The following is a 21184-nucleotide window of genomic DNA, read 5'->3' as shown; positions in this document are numbered from 1 at the left end:
TTGTTTTTGAATATAGGCCTCGATGGGTTGTTCCTGTATTGCCGAAGGGGGAATTAGAAGTTCTTCTAGAAGCTGCTATTGACCTAAGTAAAAAAGGTAACTGAAAGACCTTTGATTATTGGACTGGTGTGCAAAGTTCTTTTTTGTCTTTTGAATCCCTGGTGGAGGCTTAAAAATTGTTACTAATTTCTGTTACAACCCTGATTTTGAAGATTGTATCAGAGTGCTGTGCAAAACCTTATGAGAACTTTAAAAAAGCCATGAATGTAGTTAGAAATAGGTGCCTTAGCACAAGTAGGGAAGTTGAATGAGCTCAGAGACATAAAAATCCTGTCATTCTTGTCATACCTGTTTTCTGTATTCACTTTGATATCAAACCTAGTGGGTTTGGTCTTTATAGCAGATGCTAAAACGCAAAGAATTCTAGTTGGCTTTATTTTTTAATAAGTTTCTACTCTACCTTTCAAATATCTTGCCAGAAATTTTTGTTCAGATTTGGCACTCGTATGCTTCTAAGAATATCAGAGAAAAGTTAGAATTTTAAACAGCATGGCTTAGACTAATTGTGCTACCAGTGCTTGCTGGTGTCTGACCTGGGAGTGAGAGGGTTCCATATCAGACAGTGTATGTGCCTGTTAAATTGTACTGGTCAGATTGACAGGTTTGCCATGTGTTCTGGAAAGTTCTGTTCTCCTGGGAGATTGCTTGTGTTTGAGTAATAGCAAGAGTCACAGCAAAATCATTTTTTAGGCTACCTGCATTTACCAGCTCTTTGTGTTTCGAACACAGCATTATATCAAGTGCCTGCTCTTTCTTCTGCATAGGTGCTGGCCCAGGACAACGTCATTTCCATGTTAATAAATGTTATTTTTAGGCAGCTTTAAGACTAAAGCTGATTGTGGTCATGATATTCTGGGTTGTCTTGATTGCTTAGTCTCTTTTGCTTTGGAGCACTCTGTGGAGAAACAGAAGTTAGGGTGCATCCTTGTGATCCAGCAAGGATAATGACATATTGTTGCCAACACTGATTTATCAGCTCTGGTTGTGCTTGGAATTGGTGGCTTTGTGTGTAGCTGGGTCTGGCAGGAATCTTCAGGCAAGTGTAGGATGTTCAAGGGATCACATCTGTTCTGAAGGGAAAAGAATGCCAGCTTCTCCAGAGAAAGTGCAGCCACCTTTGTGTCTGCGTTGTTGGAACAGTGCAGTAAGAACAAATTATCTGCTTGTGATTTGTGAGAGAGGAGAAGTATATTCTACCAGCTGTTAAGTCATCTTTAAAAAGAAAAAAACCCCAAAACTTCAAAACTGTCAATGCACTGAAGTAATAAGAGCAGAATGAGATTTCTAACTACTCCTGACATCAATGTACTTCTCCAAAGCATCAGGCTTAGTTGAAAGTTCCCCAAAAGAAAAGCTTATTTTTCCTCTTGAAGTTGTGAAAAACAGTGGAAACATATTCATATGCTTTTGCACTTTGATTTAATTAAGTTGTTGGTGTGCAATTCTAAAAAGTACTTCTGTGTTGCTGCTTAATTATGTTTCCTCTTGCCCTCTAGATGAATTGCTGTGTGTAAATGCTAGGATTATTGGATAAGGAGAAAACAAGCAAAGCTCTTAATATTAGTTGTTTACTGTGTTATCTTAGCAGCTTCATCCTAGAATTTTGGAGGGCTTTTTGCTACTTGAAGTTACATGATGGCTAATGTGGTTCCTTTTAAATAACTTCCAGTTCCCAAGGAATATGATAGGGTGTAACTGACACTGTGTTGGTAGCTCAGAAGTTGGCAGATGCTGTTTGAGAGTGGGGTATATATAGAGAAGCGATGGAAATGGTTTGGTTGTGTCTATTTCTTAATTGATTAAACTACTCCATTATCTCAGTAACATCTATAATTCAACCCTTTGCTACCTGTCTGTGGGAACTTTTCATACTCTGACAAGATCTGTTTCCAAAAGGAGGAACTGAAAGGATATACTGAGAAATAATCAGCTTTTGAATTACATAAACTCTGTATTTCTGACTGTATCCTATTTAAATTGTGAAGCAACAAAACCTGGAAAGACCCCACTACATGTTTTTGCAGGCACTGTTTTCTTGTGGTTAGGGCTCTTAAAAACCTTTTATTCCTAACACAGCCCATGGCCATCAGCATTCTGGAGTGACTTCAGGGTAGCTACTTCTTTGTGACCCTGGCTATAAAATAAGAGTGGTATTTGCATTATCTTTAAATCTTTTCAGGAACTACAATTGGACATAACTAAACTAATTGAAAGTACTTATATGAATGAAATGTCAGCATTACCACCTTCAAGTGAAAGGAGTGAATTTGACAGAGTAGTGTGAATCCTGTTAGACTGTGACTTGCATTATTCCTGGCAGATGCACCCATTTATGGAAAATTCTCTTTTTATGTGTAGGCATTGATGTATTATTCTTTGTTAAACAATGAGCCATGAAACTATCAACAGATAGTCTGGAGTTACTTGCTAATAGAAGAAAACGTATTTGAAAAATAGCATTTAATAGCTAGACTGATGTTTATCTTCACAATAAATCTGGAATGCTTATGGAGTATTTTCAGTAATGAGATTTGCTCCAGAAGTAAATGCCGTGGTGAATTAGATCCTATAAATTTAAAAAATAAAAAATTGTTTATTTTAAGGTTTTGGTTTTTTATAGGCAAGAATATTCTCCACCCTTTCTTCAGAAGGATTTTATTGCTCCTGACATTTACACTCAGTTTTTAACATGCTGCCAGAACTTTATGTGTCACACGCAAGCAAGATGCAAGGCAACTTCTGGAACTTGTAACTAACTTAAACTGAAATTAGATTTCACTACACAATGTAAACCTTCAGACTTGGTCCCAAATCTGTGTTTTTGATGAATTGCACAGAATGAGAGAGAGAGGGAGGCCCGAGGGACAAAAAAATTTGAATCTGTTTATGCATGGGTGCGTGTGCATCCAAAAGCTAGGCCAGGCCAGCAATGGGAGTGGTTCCCAGCACCCTTTAAAGACCATCTCCATCTTTCTCGAGATGATTCATCTGCATTTCTGTGGGACCACTACTGAGTTCCTTACTGAAGCTCTGTCTTCTGCATTTCCTTGAAATGGGTATTTTTACCTCTCTTCTCTCACTGGTTTTGCTGTTAGCAAGTAGATAAGAGAGAACATAAAGAAGAATTGTACTTACTCTTATTTTTGCTAGTATATCTATTGAAATATGTTGTAAACGTGGGGGAAAAAACCAACCCAAATCAAATGTTTTTAAAAACAATTTTAAAATTATGTAAAGGAGTAATTTTTGAGGTGGTTTTGCTAGAACATTAATCCAGCGAGTTGTCCATTTAAGCTTGTGTAAGTTTGTTTTCATCCAAGACTTGTTTAGAATCACTTCTGAAACTTTAAACACCAAACCTTTGAAGTCCAAATGTTGTGATTTAACCCCAGCCAGCAGCTAAGCACCACACAGCCACTTGTTCATTGCCCCTCTGGTGGGATGGAGGAGAGAATCAGAAAGGGAGAAGTTAAAAAACTCATGGGTTGGGATAAATACAGTTTAAGAGGTAAAACAAAAGCCTTCTGTGCCAGCAAAGCAAACCAAGGAATTCATGCACCACTTCCCATGGCTGGGCAGGTGTTCTGACGTCCCCAGGACAGCAGAGCTCCATCACATGTGACAGTGACTTGGGGAGACCAACAACATCACTTCAAACATCTCCCCCTTCCTTCTTCCTCAGCTCTGCAGGCTGAACAGGACCCCATATGGTCTGGGACATCCCTGTGGTTCTTTAGGCTCAGCTGGCCCGACTGTGTCCCCTCCCAAATCCTTGTGCACCCCCAGCTTACTGCCTGGCACGGTGGTGTGAGGAGCAGGAAAACCTTGGATCTGAGAGCCCTGCTCAGCAGTAAAGAAAACATCCCTGTGTTTCCAACACTCTTTCCAGCCCAAATCAAAACACAGCCCTGTATGAGCTACTGAGAAAAACTTATCAACACCATCACACCAAACCTCTGCTTGCAGCATGTAAAATGTTCATGTAACAGCTAATGAAATTCTATGTCTAATAGTTTGTTGTTCTTTCTTGTTTTAAATAGGCCTTGATGTCAAAAGTGAAGCATGCCAGCGATTTTTTCGAGATGGGTTAACAATATCCTTCACAAAAATCCTTACAGACGAGGCAGTGAGCGGCTGGAAGTTTGAAATTCATGTGAGTTTTTCAAGTTGTGTTTCTGAAGAGCGTGGTAATTGAAAAAGGAAGGAAACTGCCATTGTGATTAGGGGGAGACTGTAAAAGCTGGAGCTAATCTTTGAAACTCAGTAGTGAGTTGTGAGAAAACTCTTGTATGCGTGGATCTGAACAGGCAGTGGGGAGCCATCTTTCTGTCAGTGTTTCACTTTATTGCCTCCAGGGTTTTGGAAGGAAATAAAACATGAGAGATGATTTGGGGGAGAACTGGAACCATGTATGTTACAAGTTTATAGTTCATATTCATTGTACGGTCCCCTGCCACATTCTTACTTGTTCTTTTTTTTATTAACAGAGATGTATTATTAACAACACTCATAGACTAGTGGAACTCTGTGTGGCCAAGCTGTCCCAAGATTGGTTTCCCCTTCTTGAACTTCTTGCCATGGCCTTAAATCCTCACTGCAAATTCCACCTGTACAATGGTACTCGTCCCTCAGAAACAGTTCCTGCGGGAGTCCAGCTCGCTGAAGATGAACTTTATGCCCGTCCTCCTGACCCACGATCCCCAAAGGTGGGAGAGCCTTTCCAGAGCCCTGGGTTTTACTCTGTGCAGTGTTACCTAATGACACAGCAGCTGTAGGGAAGTGTTCTTAGAGTGGGGGCAAAATCCCTCTTCATTCTTCTATCACTAAGATGTTCTCCTGATTTAAAGTGCATTTCTCCTCTAACTCCTCCTGTCTTTGATCCACCATCAAACTGTGTCACCTGTTTCTGTGGTAAGCTGGCACTACTCTGCTGGAATGCCATTCCTGCTGTGTTAACTGCCTTGCTTGTATTTGCCAGTTGATGCATTTACTTTCTGCCTTAACATGAAATTTTGTAGGTGACATACTTTGAGGAGGAGATTATGTGATAAATTGGGAATTTTCTCTTCCTTACAGTTTCCAGTGGTGGAAGAAATGTTTTTTAATTGGACATGAGATACCAGTGTCAGTGTGGTTTTTTCAGTGGCTTTGGTTTGGTTTTGTTTTGGGAGGATGTTGAAGGTTTGGGTTTTTTGGTTTTTTGTGTTTTGTAGTTGTGGTTTCTTGGGATTTTGTTTTTGTTGTTTTATTTTTTTAACTGGAAGTGAAGATTAGCAATCTGTCCTGGTTCTTGAGTCTGAAGTTTTCAGAATTGATCTCCAAATGGCATTGATAAGACTTCAGGAGTTAACTGAATTTTATTTATTTTATATATATACATACAACTTTTTTTTTTTTACAGTGGATTTTTTTTTTTAGTTTTTTAAATTTTTTTTCTTTAGTTGAACTGCTGACTATTTACTTGTAAGAACCAAGGATAAAACACTTCAGTGTCTTTTGACTTCCCTTGCATTGCTAGTTGTGTTTAGAAGAATGCTACTTTGCATCCTTAATGTTTTTATATGTGACATTATCACATCCAGGACAAAGAAAAAATACCAGAACTGTCAGACTTTCTGTAATAATTTAACAGCTCTAACTGGGCCTAAATTATAGTCAGTTTTATTCCTAAATAAATTTCTTGAGTAGCTCATCTGCAGCATCTACTCTTTGACATGATAACAGAAAAGATCTTGTTGCCTGTTTCTGAGCATTTCCTTAAAACTGAATATGTAAACTGTGTAAAGACTATTTTAAAGCAAATATTGTTATTAAAAGATGCTTGAAAGTATTTTTAGATGGTACTTTGTGAATACCAGAAAATAACTGTTTGTTTTATTACAGGGTTGGCTAGTAGATCTTATCAACAAGTTTGGCACATTAAATGGATTTCAGGTCTTGCATGATCGATTCATGAGTGGATCAGCATTGAATGTTCAGATCATTGCAGCTCTCATCAAGTAAGTTTTTTTCTAAATAATGATTTATGCATTTGCAAAAGTTGGACTCAGTATAAGATACTGTGTTAGCAGAAAGCTTAAGGCTTTTATTGAAGCACTTCCTTTCACTCCATCTCTTCATTCAGCTGGTTGTGTCTACCTTCAGCATTCCATGTGCTTCTAAGTAGATATGAGTTTCTTTAATTAATTGCACCTTATTTTCATAATGTTGCATGACAATTGATTATGACACTTTCCTTTTTTTCTTTGATTTTTAGGCCATTTGGACAATGTTTTGAGTTTTTAACATTACATACAGTGAAGAAATACTTCCTTCCAATTATAGAAATGGTTCCACAGTTTTTAGAAAATTTAACAGATGATGAACTGAAAAAAGAAGCAAAGAATGAAGCCAAAAATGATGCTCTGTCAATGATAATCAAATCTCTAAAGAACTTAGCTTCAAGAGTTCCAGGACAAGAAGAAACTGTAAAAAATTTAGAAATATTTAGGTTAAAAATGATTCTTAGGTAAGATGCTACTTCTAATATAATATGCCACTGGTGATATTTTTTTCCACACTTCTTACATTAAATTTTTCTCACAGGTTGTTACAAATTTCCTCTTTCAATGGTAAAATGAATGCACTAAATGAAGTTAACAAAGTAATATCCAGTGTGTCATACTACACTCATCGACATGGTAATCCTGAAGAGGAAGAGTGGCTCACAGCTGAAAGAATGGCAGTAAGTGCTCCTTTTCTGTGAAGTTCATTGCATAAATTTGGTTTCTCCTTTGTACTTTAACTGTAGAGGTAGCTCTGTATTGTGGGTCCAGCACACATTGTTTATTTTCATATATAGTGTTAGAAACATCAGGCATCATGTCATGGTAATAAAGCACTTTAGAGTGGCCTTTCTGTGAAAAAATGCTGCATTTGTGTCAAAGCTGCTGTTGAGAATTACTTTTCAGTGCTGCTAAAATCATGGCTCAAAAATGGATCATTGGATAGTGTGTGTTTCAAATAGAGTTTTAAAAAACAGAGAGAAATTAGATAAAACAAATGTGATTCATTTGCAACTGCAGTGTTGCAGTAACTAGAAATGTAATGGTCATTTAAATAAGGATACAGTCTGGGTTTGGTGCTTCAAGTTTTTCTCATCAGAGTTCTAAGTGCTCTGTTTCTCACATTTCAGAAGCTGGATGCTTCAGCACAGAAAACTGTAGATACCACATTTTTGTTTTAGTCAATACTTTTGTATTATTGCTTGAATGTATGTATAGGGAAGTATAAAATGAGCAATTATAAAACTAAAATAAGAACTATTTTCTCTCAATTTTTGTGAAATCTAGCTGTGTTAAGTGATTGTTTTACACCATTGTGCCCATCTTTCTGACTCGCCACCTGTTGTGAGGTTTGTAATCTACAAAAGGACATCTGACAAGAAAAAATAACTGCAGTTTTGACTTTTTAAAGCAATAGGAGGAAATAGGTCTCTTTTTTTTTTACACATTTCCTACAGTTTGGCATCTCATACAGGACCTGTGTTTTTAACTGAAAATGCCTAGATTTCATTATTTCATGAGACCAGCTTGAATATTGTAAGTCTGATCAAGGACAGTGTTGGAGGTGGTGATGCTGTGGGTGTTTGTTTTCTCTGTCAGTGCTCAGAGCACATCTTGCTTTGCTTCACTTGGAACAAAATGGTCTGACTGTGTCAGTGACACCACTGAGAAAATTGCATCTCCTTAAATATGACTTGAATATTTGCCTCTGGTTCAATTAGAAACATTTCAAAAACCCTAAAAGTGGCAGTACTTAAATAATCATTCTTATATTTCAGTCCTTGCTGAAGTCCTTTTTATGGGATATGCTGTAGGTGTACCAGTAGAGTTAGACATGTCATAAACAATTTGGTTTTGATACTTAGTGACTGTGAATTGGAAAATAAAAATTTTGTTGCTTGAATAGAAGAGTTAGGTCTACTCTTCTTCACATTGGCTTCTTATGTCTGAAATTGTTTGAACATTTTCCAGTAATAATCCAGTAATATATTGGATTATTTTAAATGGTGATTTTTTTTTTTGAGAGAGAGAGGAAATAAAAGATGAAAGCCTTTCTGTTGTGCTGCATCTTTTTTAATCTGTAACAGGTTGGATTTTTGTTTAGTAGTTTAAATATTAATGATGGCACCTGAATAATTTGAGATGGCACTACTTTCTTTTTATATTCAGGAATGGATCCAGCAGAACAACATTTTATCAATTGTATTAAGAGATAGTCTTCATCAACCTCAATATGTAGAAAAACTTGAGAAAATTCTCCGGTTTGTCATCAAAGAGAAAGCTCTCACTTTGCAGGATCTTGACAACATTTGGGCTGCACAGGTAAATAATTCAGCTGCTTGTCTGCTGCTGCACAGGAGGCATCTCCTTGTGTGTTGTGTGGGGAAGAGAACCTGGGCTGCTTCTGCTCTGTGTTAGACAAAGCCAAAGAAAATGTGAGGTGAAATGGTGTTTGCTTTTGGGGTCTTGGAGCTTAAAATTGTCATCTGAATTGGCTCTAGTGGAAGGGGTCAGCCACAGGTATATATAAAGCCTGAGGGAACAGTTCAGAACATGGTGCAGAGATGATCCTTTTGAAGTATTAACAAACCTTCAGCATTGAGCAGAGGCATGATACAGAATAGCTTAGTATTTTAAAATGCATGGAGAAATATGTGTTGCTAATCTCTGAGTTCCGTGCAGTTGTGTAAGATTTTCCTGGGCAGAGTGTGATTAGTAAGGCTTATAATGATGACAGTTCTAGAAGTTATTTAGCTGCAACTTCTTTTCCTTGTGTTGCAATAATGATTTTTGAAAAGTTACCAATTTTGCAATATTGATTTTTTTTACTTACATGACTGGGGAGATGGATTTCCCTAGCTGTGGGCTACATGATTCTAATACACAGACTAGACAGCTGGAGAGACAAAATCATTGAGAATTATCGAGTATACAGAAAATTTTAAAAAAGAGGATTGAAACATAAATGAAGGGTAGTGAAACTCTGATTGTACAAAAAAATCTTCAGGCCAGTCTTTCAAGTGTGGGAAGGCTAATTCTGGTTTCCAAGGCAGGGAGGGAGGGCTGTGCTGGTTTGGGCAGGGCCAGAGTTACATTTCTCCATAGCAGCTTCTGTACTAACTGTGTTAACTCTGAGTTTTCCCACTTTCCCCCTTGTCACTCTCTTTCCCCATGGCGCTGTGGGGTGGAGAGCTGAGTGAGCAGCTCTGTGGTACTCCTTTGCCAGCTGGGTTATACCTGACAAAGGCCAAGACAAGTTTGGTTATTTTGGTAACACAGTTTACGTGTGTTCATGCTGTTCTGAGACCAGAACAGTTTGGCTTAAGTGGACCTAATTTCAGGTTATATTTATGTAGGGGAGATCTCTGGTGTTGCAAGTAATTTCATCATGCCTAGGCTTCAGTTCTAGCATGGCAGTAACTGCACAGGCTGAAGCTCAGTACAGTCTTTTCTTATTATCCCAAAGTCCTGTTAAGGAAATTTCATCATGCAGCAGAGCAATACACAGATTACTTGAATTAAGGTCTGGGATCATACTCTTAGTTTTCAGCTTTCAGTCTGTAGATCTTTCCACATTGCAAGATACCTGTGGAGACAAAAAAAAAACCCCAAACTTTGAGAGGTTAGTTTGCTGTTAGTAGGCCTCTTTTATCTATTTTAGAGCCACACTTTTAATAAGAGGAGAAAAAATCTGAACTTTGGGGAAAAAAGTCTTCCAAGCAATTACGTTGCTCCTAGTGCTTGGAAATAGGACATGTGGATAAGCTAGTGTCAGTCAAACTTTCTACCCTTCCAGAAAAATGTGAATACATTGTGCAACTCTTAAAAAATGGGGATAGTCCACCTTACTATTTGGAAAAAAAACTAGGAGTAATTTCAGAAGGAATGCTCCATGCCCTTAAATTCCCAGCTTACTCTGCTCACTTATGCTATCAAGTAGGTGGCTGTGCAGTGCTCTGGCTGTAATTTTGCCCTGTACTTTTTTTGTGTGAAAGTTAACTCTTATTCAGGTGGATGGTTTCACTGTGGCTTTAGCCATGGGATTATAATGGACTAAAAAATTAAGAATACTAAAATTTGCTAATACAGAATGATTTTCATCTACTTCACTACTCCCTGTGTATAGTAGTTTTTAGAAGTTCTTATTAAATGACTGCTCCTGAGAGCAGCTGGGGCATGAAATTCAGTAGTGAGGAGTTGATTTACTGTGTAGCTTTATATAACAAGCTATTTTAGCTTGGCCTCAGTGCAGCAGTGGGGGGGTTTTGCTTTCAGGCTCAAGCACTTGTGTTGCTGCCTGGCTTTAGAGCTCAGCCTGCACCTGAGACACTTTAGTATTACTAAAAGTAATGCAATTATGCTGCTTTTGCCTTTCAAAGGCAGCCTAAGTTTTAATTTTATTGAAGTGTTTTCATGTCTTACAAAGGCAGTGCTCACAATATAGGAGTGTATTTGATTAAAGGAATAATGTTTTAAGTTTCTAAGTGCAGGCATTAAGTTGCAGGGGAAGATCCAGCTGTACAAAGTACAGAGTGGCAGAGGCTGAGGTCTCATGACTTGTGTTCTGGAGTGTTTAACTGGAACTTCACAGGCGTTTCCCTGTTCCTGTGCAGCAAGCTGGCCGGTCACACACCAGGTTCCCACTGTCTGGTTTTGCTTCCCCAGACCCTTCAGTGCTTCACAGCTTCCCCAGATCTGTTAAAAACCTCCCAGATCAGGGTTTTTACCTCCTTTATTCTTGCTCCCCCCAGGAGCTGGCCATATTTCTGTATTATAGATGCTCTTTCTGCCTTGCATGCACTCAGTTTTTATTTCTATCCAGGAAATCGTAGGAGGAAAAAAATTACATTATGTTTTCCAAAGTCAAGTGGAATTATGGTTTTAGTAATTCCCCCTCTTGTAATCTGACCCATAATGTGAAAACAAACATTACTGCTTAAAATGGCTTTTTGTAAAACAAAAATTTATGATACCTTATAAAGAATTTAAGACACAGCATGGAACAAAGCTGTTAGTCTGGGTTTGGTTTTTAGTTTTGGTTTTAAATTACTGATGAAAGCTTTTAGTAGGAATTGAATTTCAAAAGTGCTTATACATGTATTTTTAATAGTGTACAAGATTAATTACATCAGAATGTGTATTCTAGGTATTTGGTTTGCATTTTTTATTTCTCACTTACAACAAAAATTTCTACAGTAGATCAGCTATTGATTCTCATAGTCCACATTTGTTGGTTTTAACTGCAGATGTGAAGTACAGGATGTGTTTTCCAGCCTGGGCAGAAAATTTTCTTCATGCTTGGAGTTAAATGGAACTAATTTTTTTTGCCCTCATTGTCTTCCTCCTTAAATGTCAAAATTGTGATGTACACCACAGTTAAAACTGTGTCTAGTATAAAGCTCAGCACCTTGTCCTTAGTTGTTTCATTGCTGGATTTGTAACTTTAAAAGCTGCTGGACTTTAAAACATTGTCTGGTAACGAATTGTTTGTAATAGAAAGCTTTAGTTGTCTGTGAATCCACTAACACAAAGGAGGTACTTCAGCCTGAGAAACTGGTGAAATACTAAAAATTGGTTTGCACCTTAAAATACCTCAGTGAAATTCAGAAGTCGATTTTGAGTAATTCATTATTAAAAAAACCCCAAACCATAAAAACCCACACAAAGCAACATAAAAATACCAGTTTTTAAGTTAAAATACCCTTTTATATTTTACTGTCCCCTGTCCCAGTTTGATTTTGTAGCAGGAACAAAAAAAAAAATATTTTCATGCTGCAGTATTTATGGTCTAAATAAATACTTGTGTGCACACATACAAAGCACACTTAAATACTTACACTTAAAAGGGAAATCTAAATATTGTGAATTCCCAATGAAGTATTCAGTTTGCTGCTCCCACAGCATCAGCTTTTCTTGCTGGCCACCTCTAAAAGTCTTCCTTTTAAAAATTCTGTAGAATGTCTTGCTGCTTGACTTAATATGAATTGTTGGTGGATTCTTTTTTTTTCTTCCTGACAGGCAGGAAAACATGAAGCCATTGTAAAAAATGTACATGATCTCCTTGCAAAATTAGCTTGGGATTTCTCTCCTGAACAGCTTGATCACCTGTTTGATTGTTTTAAGGTAATTTTGTGTTTTGACTGTATTCAGGAAATGGGCTCTGAGGGTGTGTGTAAATTTGTGGCTTTTTCACTGTTTTTCTTCTTTTTTAAGATTTGCTCAGTTTCTGTGTGTTAAAATACTTCTTAATGTGTAGCAACAGTTTGAAATATTTAATTCTAGAAAGGCTGTTCTTTAATGAGCACTCTGTGTGAGATGTTCTGTTTACTTCCTGTCTAAAACAAAGACCTCTTATTTTTGTTTAGGAGACAGTTTTTTTTTCTGGTTTGAACACTTCAGGATAATGCAGGTCTGTGAAGCCTGTAGTATTAAAGTTAAATTTAGCAATCCAAGGAATATAGAATTTTCCAAATAAAATAAGTTACTTGTCTTAGATACCTTTCTGCATTTGTTCCAAATTAAGAAGTGTTGGTGATTTAGTAAATTATCTTTTTCTCCTGGCATTAGAGTAGGTTTTGTCAGGTTTACTGGGCAGTGCTACTTTTGATCTTTTAAGTAGAGGAGATCAAGGACTTCCGTTCCCTGCTCCCCCAACTTCCTCTTTATCATGTAATAACTTTTCTCTATTTAGCTTACATACAAAATGAAACAGTCTCAGGAAGATAAAGTTGAATGTTTATAAACACACAGTGATTTGTTTGAAATGACAAAACAACTTGTTTCTGAAAGTTTATGTTATTCACTGGCTTTTATTTGCAGCTTCCAGTAGTGGTGCTCTCTGGCTTGTTTTACTGTTTCACTTTCTGGACATGATCTGCTTGAAAATGCAAGCCAGCTTTGTAGACTCTGTTTTCTCTTTTTAGATAAATGCATTATAGTCATATTTTGGCTTACATGCAATTTGTGCTTTGTTTAGTGTGGTCCTGTAGTTTGGTGAATGTGGGTCAAATGTTCAGCTACTTCACCCAGTGCTCAGAAGTGCTGTGTGTAAACTGTTGTGTCTGACCTTGAGAGATGGATTTGAAGTGATGGCATAGTGAAAACTTATTCAGGAGAAGGTTAATGGAATGCAGGGGCCATGTGTTTCAGTCTGATTCAGAGGCATGAATGATACTAAAGTTTTACTTATGTAGTGATTATAAGTTATTTAAGAAATCTTTTAAGTGTAAGCACTTTTGTGAAGGCATTTAAAAGAAACAGCTGAGCCCACTCTGATTGTTGGTGCAGTTGTCAATGGTAATGTTAACTTTTACAAACACATCTGTGATGTTTGAATAAAGAGCCCTCTCTTTTTAAGCTTCAAGGTGAATATGCTGTAGATGTAAATATAATACTGAAGGGGAGAGCTCTTCAGTTGTGTCTGGCTTATGTATTGCTCTAATTTGCTATTCATTATTAATGACAGGAATTAATGGGAAAGTTCTTTATGTAGTTGCATCACTTTATTGTTGCATTGTTTGTTAACAGTGCTGGTTATGTGTGGAATTTTTAAAAAAAGACTTTTATAATATTTTTTAAATCCTGCCTTAGGCAAGTTGGACAAATGCCAGCAAGAAACAGCGTGAGAAGCTGCTGGAGTTAATTCGTCGCCTTGCAGAGGATGACAAGGATGGAGTGATGGCACACAAAGTGCTGAACCTTTTGTGGAATTTGGCTCACAGTGATGATGTGCCGGTTGATATCATGGACCAGGCTCTCAGTGCCCATATAAAAATCTTAGATTACAGCTGTTCACAGGTGAGTAAACCAGTATCAAATCAGTCTCTGAGTTTCCTTCCATTCCCCACAAAAAATCCAAGCTATTTGGTAATTTAACAGAAGTGTTATTTACATAAATTTGTATGGTTCTATCAACATCCTAGTACTTTTAAAATGCTACAGGACATATTTTAATCAACACCATTGGTGCTTTAATGGCAGCGATTGACTGTAATGCATCAGTTTGCCTGTCTTGTTGCAATTGGTGACATACTATGATTAGCACACTTGAAGAATTGGAAAAGACCCCTACCAAAATAAAGAGGGAGAAAGGAAAACCACCCCCCCACCCCTTTGCTATTTCCCAAACTTCATGCTAATTTGTTTCAGTGGGTGTTGTTGAGGTTTCTTTGTGCCAGTAAGTCTTTATCTGTCCTGTATATTATAAAGGACCTAGCAAGATCCTTTTTATACTATTATACACTCTCCTTCCCTCCCCAAACTTCTGTGAAAGTCTGTCAGAGTAGTAATTAATTGTGGTTTGAAATGAATCCATTATTCATCTTGTTAAGAAACAGTTTCTCATTGTTTTATGACAGTGAGTAGAAATAAATGGAGGAAGAAAGGAAATCATTTAAACACTTGTTAAATAAGTAGTGCTTGAGTGCAGGGAGTTTGTAACACACTGTAGTGCTGCTCAGACACTGCTGCTGTGCTTTCATGCTTCAAAACTCAGGTGATCCAGTATTTGACTTTGAGTGCTCCATATTGGACACAAAGAAAGGGAATTGGGACAGTTGTGCAATATGCTTGATTCTGATGATAAACTGCTGTTCTTTAAGGATCGAGACACACAGAAGATCCAGTGGATAGATCGCTTTATAGAAGAGCTTCGCACAAATGACAAATGGGTCATTCCTGCACTGAAACAAATTAGAGAAATTTGCAGTTTGTTTGGTGAAGCACCACAGAACTTGAGGTAAGAATGGAGTTCAGAGAAAATTTTGTCTGTTAAAGGTTGGATGAGTTGGAATTTTTTTTTTATTTTTTTTTTTGCAAGAGGTCTGGAAACTAGGTAAAACCATAACCTGTGTTGGAAGATGGTCTTGAGTTTGTTCTAGTGTGTATAAATAGTGTCTAAAAAATCAGACACCTAAGTTTGGTAAGAGAGCATTAACTGCTTCTTCATATATGTTTTTAATAATTTTTATTGTAATCTAGTGGAAAATCTGGATTTCTTTTACTGTTATTAATAGAGTTTCCTGCCTAACAATGGAATTAGCTTACAAAGCATAAATATGTTTTATGTGCCTATGTGGCTGCATGCACACACCTACATACACAAACATAGCTACCCATCCTTGATCTTTGATAATAAATTCTTGCAGGTCATCTAGTTCAAATGCTTAAAATCAAAGGTAGCTTTCTGGTCTGGCTGAAATTCTCTACTGATTTTCTCTCCTAAATGGAATAGATTAGAAATAAATTAGAAATTAGAAATTTATTTTATTGGGGTGAGGGGGTTTGTTTGTTTATTTTGTTGGGGGTTGATTTGATGTTTGTTTCTGAAAGGAAGAAATAATGAGAAGCCATTATCAGTTTGAACTTGCTGAAGTATACATGATTATTTTAATTATTTGTAATGTCTTCTCAGTAAAAAAGACTGAGCCCCTAAGAGTATTCGTATTCACATCAGAATTTTTACATACTCCTGAAAAACATTGTTGGCTTATCAGTGCTGCACAATTGCTTTGTTTTAATTCTTGTAAGCAGATAAAGTATTCAAGTCAGTGTTGCTATTACAGTCAGCTGACAAAAAGGATCAAATCAGGGAAAGCTGAGGAAAATAAGCTGCAGTTTGCACAACACTCTCTTCTTACTGATAGCATTTTCAGGAGCTGTGATAATGTTGCGTTCCTGGCTTCTGGAGTTTTATATATTCATTTGGTTTGCAGCATACTTCTCAAATTTTCAGTATATTTTAATTCCTTGCAGTTTTTTATTAATGATTGTTTGAAGTTTATCCAAAAAAGTCCCAGTTACCTGTCAATTAGCAGAAAAGTCTGTTTTCTGTGTTGTGGCATCCTTAACCTTTTTCATGCTGTAAGATCCAGGCAAACCAAGCTACCTGCTTATTCAAGTTGAATACTTTTAGCACAGTGCCTTAACAGAGATATTTGCTTTAAGTAATTAATTACTGAGGCACTTCAAGCATTCAAGGCACTGATTTAGGTTTCTGCTCCAAAGTAATGTTGGGAGGAACTAAACTTTTTTTGATTGTGGAAGTGTAGGTTTCCTGTATGGTCTGTGTACAAATAAATGGTTTGAATGTCTCTCCTATTTTTTTTTTTTTTTATCTAACCATATCTTCCTCAGATTTCCAGGCAGTCTACATTGCAGTATGTACTAGCACCTTATTTTTATGCTGAATTTGAAAACAAATATGTCAGGAAAGTGAACTTGCAATTAAAAGAGTCAATCAAGGAACTTAAAATGCTTTGTTAGCAAGATCCTGTTGAGGGAGTTGTTTTAGTCAGGTGGTGTTACTGCCCAGGTTGTGGGAAATTTGCAAAAACAGTTTTGAAATAATCAGTGATTTCCAGTCCTCTGAATTTTCTCATAACTCTTAATATCGATGCAGTTTGGAAACTGTAATGCATGCATACAATACCTCTTCCTATCAGCTTCCCTTATTTGACTTAAAACTTTAACATCCTTCTAGAATTTGGAGTGAATAGAAGTCCAAATGTGTTTGTGACAACTACCTCAAAAGCATAGAGCACATATTCTTTATGCTACTCTTTTGAGATGGGTCAGCTGACTGGCACTGGCAATGGAAAGCTCAATCCAGATCAGGAAGTGCTGCTGATTCTTGGCAAAAATCTGTATAAATTATCTTATGCCATCAGCACTGTAGAAATTCTTTTGAGGGGGAGGTTTTAATTGTTGCTAGTTATTCATGCAGTTGAACAAAGTGATGAATTGGTTATACAATTGCTGTGGCACAATTTAGCTCCCTGATCACAAAGAAATGCTACATGTGTCAGGAAGTTCAGCTTAACCAGAATTGCAACAGAAAATAATATTTATGTAAGTGCAAGGACTCTTATGGGTGCAATGATGCTTATTAATACTTAGGAACAGTCACCTTTATTACTCATAATATTGACCTTTACAAATAATCATCATAATTCTCTCTGTGTTGGGTGGTAGAGCCTCCTGTAGTCCAATATCAAATGCTTAAGGTTGAGCTGTATCTACCTGAGCAGTAGAAGACCAATCTCTTAACTTATTTGCCCAGGAGAATTCACTCAACAGTGAGAGTTCAGTGGTCTCAGAGTGCTTTAGGGCAACAATGATGCTTCAAGTCACTTTTTACCCTAAGTAGAAGAATTTGTGGGAATTGCTTGCTGCAATTTGGATTTTTCATCTGAATAATCTGCACTCTTTTAATGGTACATAGCATTTGTTCAGTTGGCACAACTGTCATCTTCAAAAGCGGAGTTACATATGTAGTATTATATTGGGTGAGTTATATGTGCAGATAAATAATTCTTTTTATTCCATTTAAATTGTTTGGAATTTTGCCTTTGCCAGTTTGCCAGTATTTTTCTAACAAATAAGCATTCTAGCTATGTCCTTTCTCATAATCCAAAATACTTTGTTATCTCTTTAAAAATGTTATTTTTTCTTTTTACACATTGATTTTTGGTATCCATTGAGTATAACACAATGAAAATACGAGTTCTGCTGTTAACTTCAGTTTTTCAAGCTCCTCAGTTATTGCTCATTAATGAATGTCTAGTAACTAATGTGTAATAATATTAAAGGTTAAATTATTGTGTCCCAGGGACAATGTCATATTAGGCTAATCTTAGATGCATAAGGAAAATTTTAGTTGCATGTAGACTTTGTCTTAATGCTAGAAAATATTCCAGAAGCTCTTGTCAATCAGCTTTTTCCTGTGCCTAAACACAGTCATTTTGCCTTTGAGTCCATCCTAGCAGTGGATCAAAATAATGTTGGAAGTGTTGCTCACAATCACTGTTAAAACTCGGAGCACATAATTCTAGTTATTTCAATCATTCAGCTTTTCAAAGTCATTGCTAACCAAGATGGATCCGTGTGCAAATGTACTCTTTGTGCATGTGGCTGAGAAAGGAGAGAAATAAAAAATACCTAACACAGAACATTGTAGTCTTGTGCTGATAAAGCTTTGGTTTAGCTGTACTGTGTGAGATTGATACAAATGCATAATATTATGAATATAAATACACACTCTAATATCTTTGATTCCACAAAACATCCTGTCTTGGTTCTGTTTGTTCCTTTAGTTGTTTGATCATATGTATTTCCCAAATAATCAGTGTTCCTCTTTTCTGTTACCCTCTGTGAATACAGTTCCCTGTCTAGAGGTAACATCTTGGGTAACCACTAAAATAAACTTCCAGCCTTTTGCTGAATTTGCTGCTGCTTATTCTCATAAGGAGATGGAATGAAACATAATTAGAAAGTTTCTTAAAGTGAAAACAGAGAATGTTTTGAATCTAGAAGTCCTGCATGTTTTCTTTTTTCATGCTTTCATCCATTTTGTTTTCTGTCTGAGAAATGTCTGGGTATTTGAGTGTTTTTCAAACTATTTTAGAAAATTTTGAATGTTATGAAATTTAATCTTCTGAAAACCACAGTGCTTAGCAGCCCAAAGTCTGTTGGTTGCAGATAACAAAATTACTGGCAGGGTGTTGGTGGTTCTGTCTTTTAAACCCAGATGGACCTTGATCTTTGGCCAATGAATCAGTTTATCTGTGCTGTTGCATCTACAGTGAAATGTGGTTATCAGCTGCAGAGATCTCTGTCAGCTGATGCTTGAGCTGGGATTTCTTGCCTTCCCCACTGTTCTCTGAAGTGTGGAAGTGCTGTGGGTGCTGTGGGCCATGTGGTATGGGCACCCTCTTTCCCAGGAAGGGTGGGAATTCCTACCTGGCATCCACTCAGCTCATTCTGAGTCTGCTTGTTTAAGTGTTGCAAGAAAGGAGAACAGGTTGGAAATCAGATCTTTGTTTCTTAGGGCAGGCTATGGGATCAGCTGAGTGGCTGTGAGAAATGCTGCTCTTCCCCCTGCCACCCACTTGTTTTCTTTTTTTCTCTCTTTGCTGTGGAAGAACAGTGGTTTATGCAGCCAAGATCAGTGCTCTGATCTACAGCTGCAGCAGTTGAGAAATTGGAGAGTGTTCTGCAGAGGTGATGAGTCCTCAGGCTCTAGAATCTGATAGTGTTCATGGCATGTGGGTCTTGGACACAGGCTCTGTACTTGCTTCTGTCATCTGAATATTTCTAGTGTTGTTTAAGAGAAGCATTTTTGGTCAGGTCTTTATAATACACTTAAATATCAATCTAATTATTTATTTGGGATATTTCCTTTCTTGAATTTTTCTTGGGGCTTTTAGGTAATATGCTCTGTGTAACAGGTGTTTTTGCTTGTACCAACATTTTCCCACATAGTTATTGTTAGGAAAAAATCAATACTATTTTTAGGGATTTTTAAAGTATTGAAATAATTGGTTTGCTTATTGGCTAGTGTACTGTGACTATGGTAATGAGTTTTGCTTGGTGTTTTAATGTTAAATGTAGAAAAGAATATCAGATGGCTGAGGGAGAAACCAGGGTCATGCATATTGTAGTTATACTGTAGTTGAAGGTCTACTGTGCATTTTGGGCAGGTGTTTATTTATCTTCTGTCTTGCTGCAGGTATTCTCCCTCCAGCACACTGAGCTGCTCCCATTGCTCTGATGTTTTCCATACATTTTGTAACCATAAAATCCTCATAAATTACCTGCTCTAGTAACTCCTAAGAACTGTTGATACATCAGAAGATAGAAAAATATTGTCAGAAACTTAATCTGTGTTCTGTTTGAGATATTGTAGGAAAATTTGGATCTTGCATCAAAGATATGTCTCTCAAATTGATTTTTTAACTATTTGGTGCAAAGCTTCTTTCCTCTAACACTTGTATTTTAATTTCAGTCAAACTCAGAGAAGTCCCCACGTGTTTTACCGACATGACTTAATCAATCAACTTCAGCACAATCACGCCCTCGTCACACTGGTTGCAGAAAACCTCTCTGCCTATATGGAAAGCATGAGGCAGTATGCTAAAGGTGAGTTTGAACATCAAAGTTGCTTTGTGGGGTATAGGAGAACTCCAGCTGAAAATAGAGTTAAAATTAAATTCCCATAATAAAATAATTATTAAGTTTATTTGTTTAATTTTCAAGCATCTGTGGGGTTAATAGCCTTTGTGGTGACTGGGTAAGAAAAGCTTAAATACTAATTTTTTTCTTTTTTATAATTGAAAATGTGTGTTTTACAGCAGAATATGAGAATGTGGCAGCCATTGTTTGTGTGTGGATTGATAAAAATCATCTTGCCCTACTTAGGCTAGATTAGTTTTTTTGTGGAAGGTTCTAGTAGTAAACTTCTAGTTTTGAATTTTGAAGGCTCCTTTGACAAGTTTTTTAATCACCTCAATTTGCAGCCAGTATTTGGAATTTGTCAGGGAGAAGGACTTCAAACCACAGGGATACCATTTATTTTTCCTGTGTAACTCCTACATCTGTTCAGGCTCTCTCACTGTGTTTGTTATTAGCAGCACTTGGGCAGCACATTGTGTCAGTATTTTTGTATTTTAGGCTACATCCAGCTCTTTGCTGGTGAATTTACCCTCTTACTCTGCATTAACTTTTAGCTAATGAGGTAGAAGCATGGAAATGAGGGAGAATGGTGAGCCAGGAAACTTGTTACACTGGGTCACAGTTCTTGAAATATGAAATTACAACAAAAGTGAAAGGAGGAGATTTACACTCCTCCTTCCCCACCACTGGCTTTACTGACTGGAACCAAGGACTGTTCTGCCCTGGCCTCATATCAGCCTGGCAGCCTTTCTGTTGCATCTCAGAAATAACACAGGATGTTCTGCAGGGATTCAATGTAGGTCATTCAGGGAGGACAGGATATTTGCACATGGGAGAGCTTGTAGCTACCAGTGCACAGGAAAGTGGCCTTTCTGGAATTCACGTGTTTTGGAGTATTAAATATATACATACGTATATATATATATATATATATATATATATATATGTATGTGTATGTATGTATGTATGTGGGGGTGTTTGTGTATTTGTGCATATATATATTTATATCTGTATTTCATATAAGAGATATCCAAAATACATACATAAATGGACTTGTGTAAATAATGGTGCTCTGTGAAGATGGTCACTTCAGCAAGGTGTAGGCCAGTGAGAATAACATTCAGTTAAAT

The 21184-nt window shown here is 37.0% G+C and overlaps 1 protein-coding gene across 3 annotated transcripts in view; it reads left to right on the top strand.

Moving 5' to 3' along the window:
• Positions 1–21184, top strand: part of USP9X (ubiquitin specific peptidase 9 X-linked) — a 96228-nt gene that overhangs the window by 28830 nt on the left and 46214 nt on the right. For all 3 annotated transcript variants that reach the window (XM_074534532.1, XM_074534531.1, XM_074534530.1), the window contains exons 4-14: positions 17–96; positions 4101–4213; positions 4548–4766; positions 5944–6059; positions 6317–6568; positions 6646–6784; positions 8274–8426; positions 12123–12227; positions 13695–13901; positions 14705–14841; positions 19888–20021. In XM_074534532.1, coding sequence (XP_074390633.1) covers positions 17–96; positions 4101–4213; positions 4548–4766; positions 5944–6059; positions 6317–6568; positions 6646–6784; positions 8274–8426; positions 12123–12227; positions 13695–13901; positions 14705–14841; positions 19888–20021 — 1655 coding nt within the window. The remainder of the gene's footprint in view (positions 1–16; positions 97–4100; positions 4214–4547; positions 4767–5943; positions 6060–6316; positions 6569–6645; positions 6785–8273; positions 8427–12122; positions 12228–13694; positions 13902–14704; positions 14842–19887; positions 20022–21184) is intronic.

The sequence above is a fragment of the Zonotrichia albicollis genome, chromosome 2 (assembly GCF_047830755.1).
Source record: "Zonotrichia albicollis isolate bZonAlb1 chromosome 2, bZonAlb1.hap1, whole genome shotgun sequence".
Taxonomy (NCBI): domain Eukaryota; kingdom Metazoa; phylum Chordata; class Aves; order Passeriformes; family Passerellidae; genus Zonotrichia; species Zonotrichia albicollis.
Note: the sequence above shows the minus strand (reverse complement) of the source record. Positions and strands in the feature narration are given on the sequence as shown.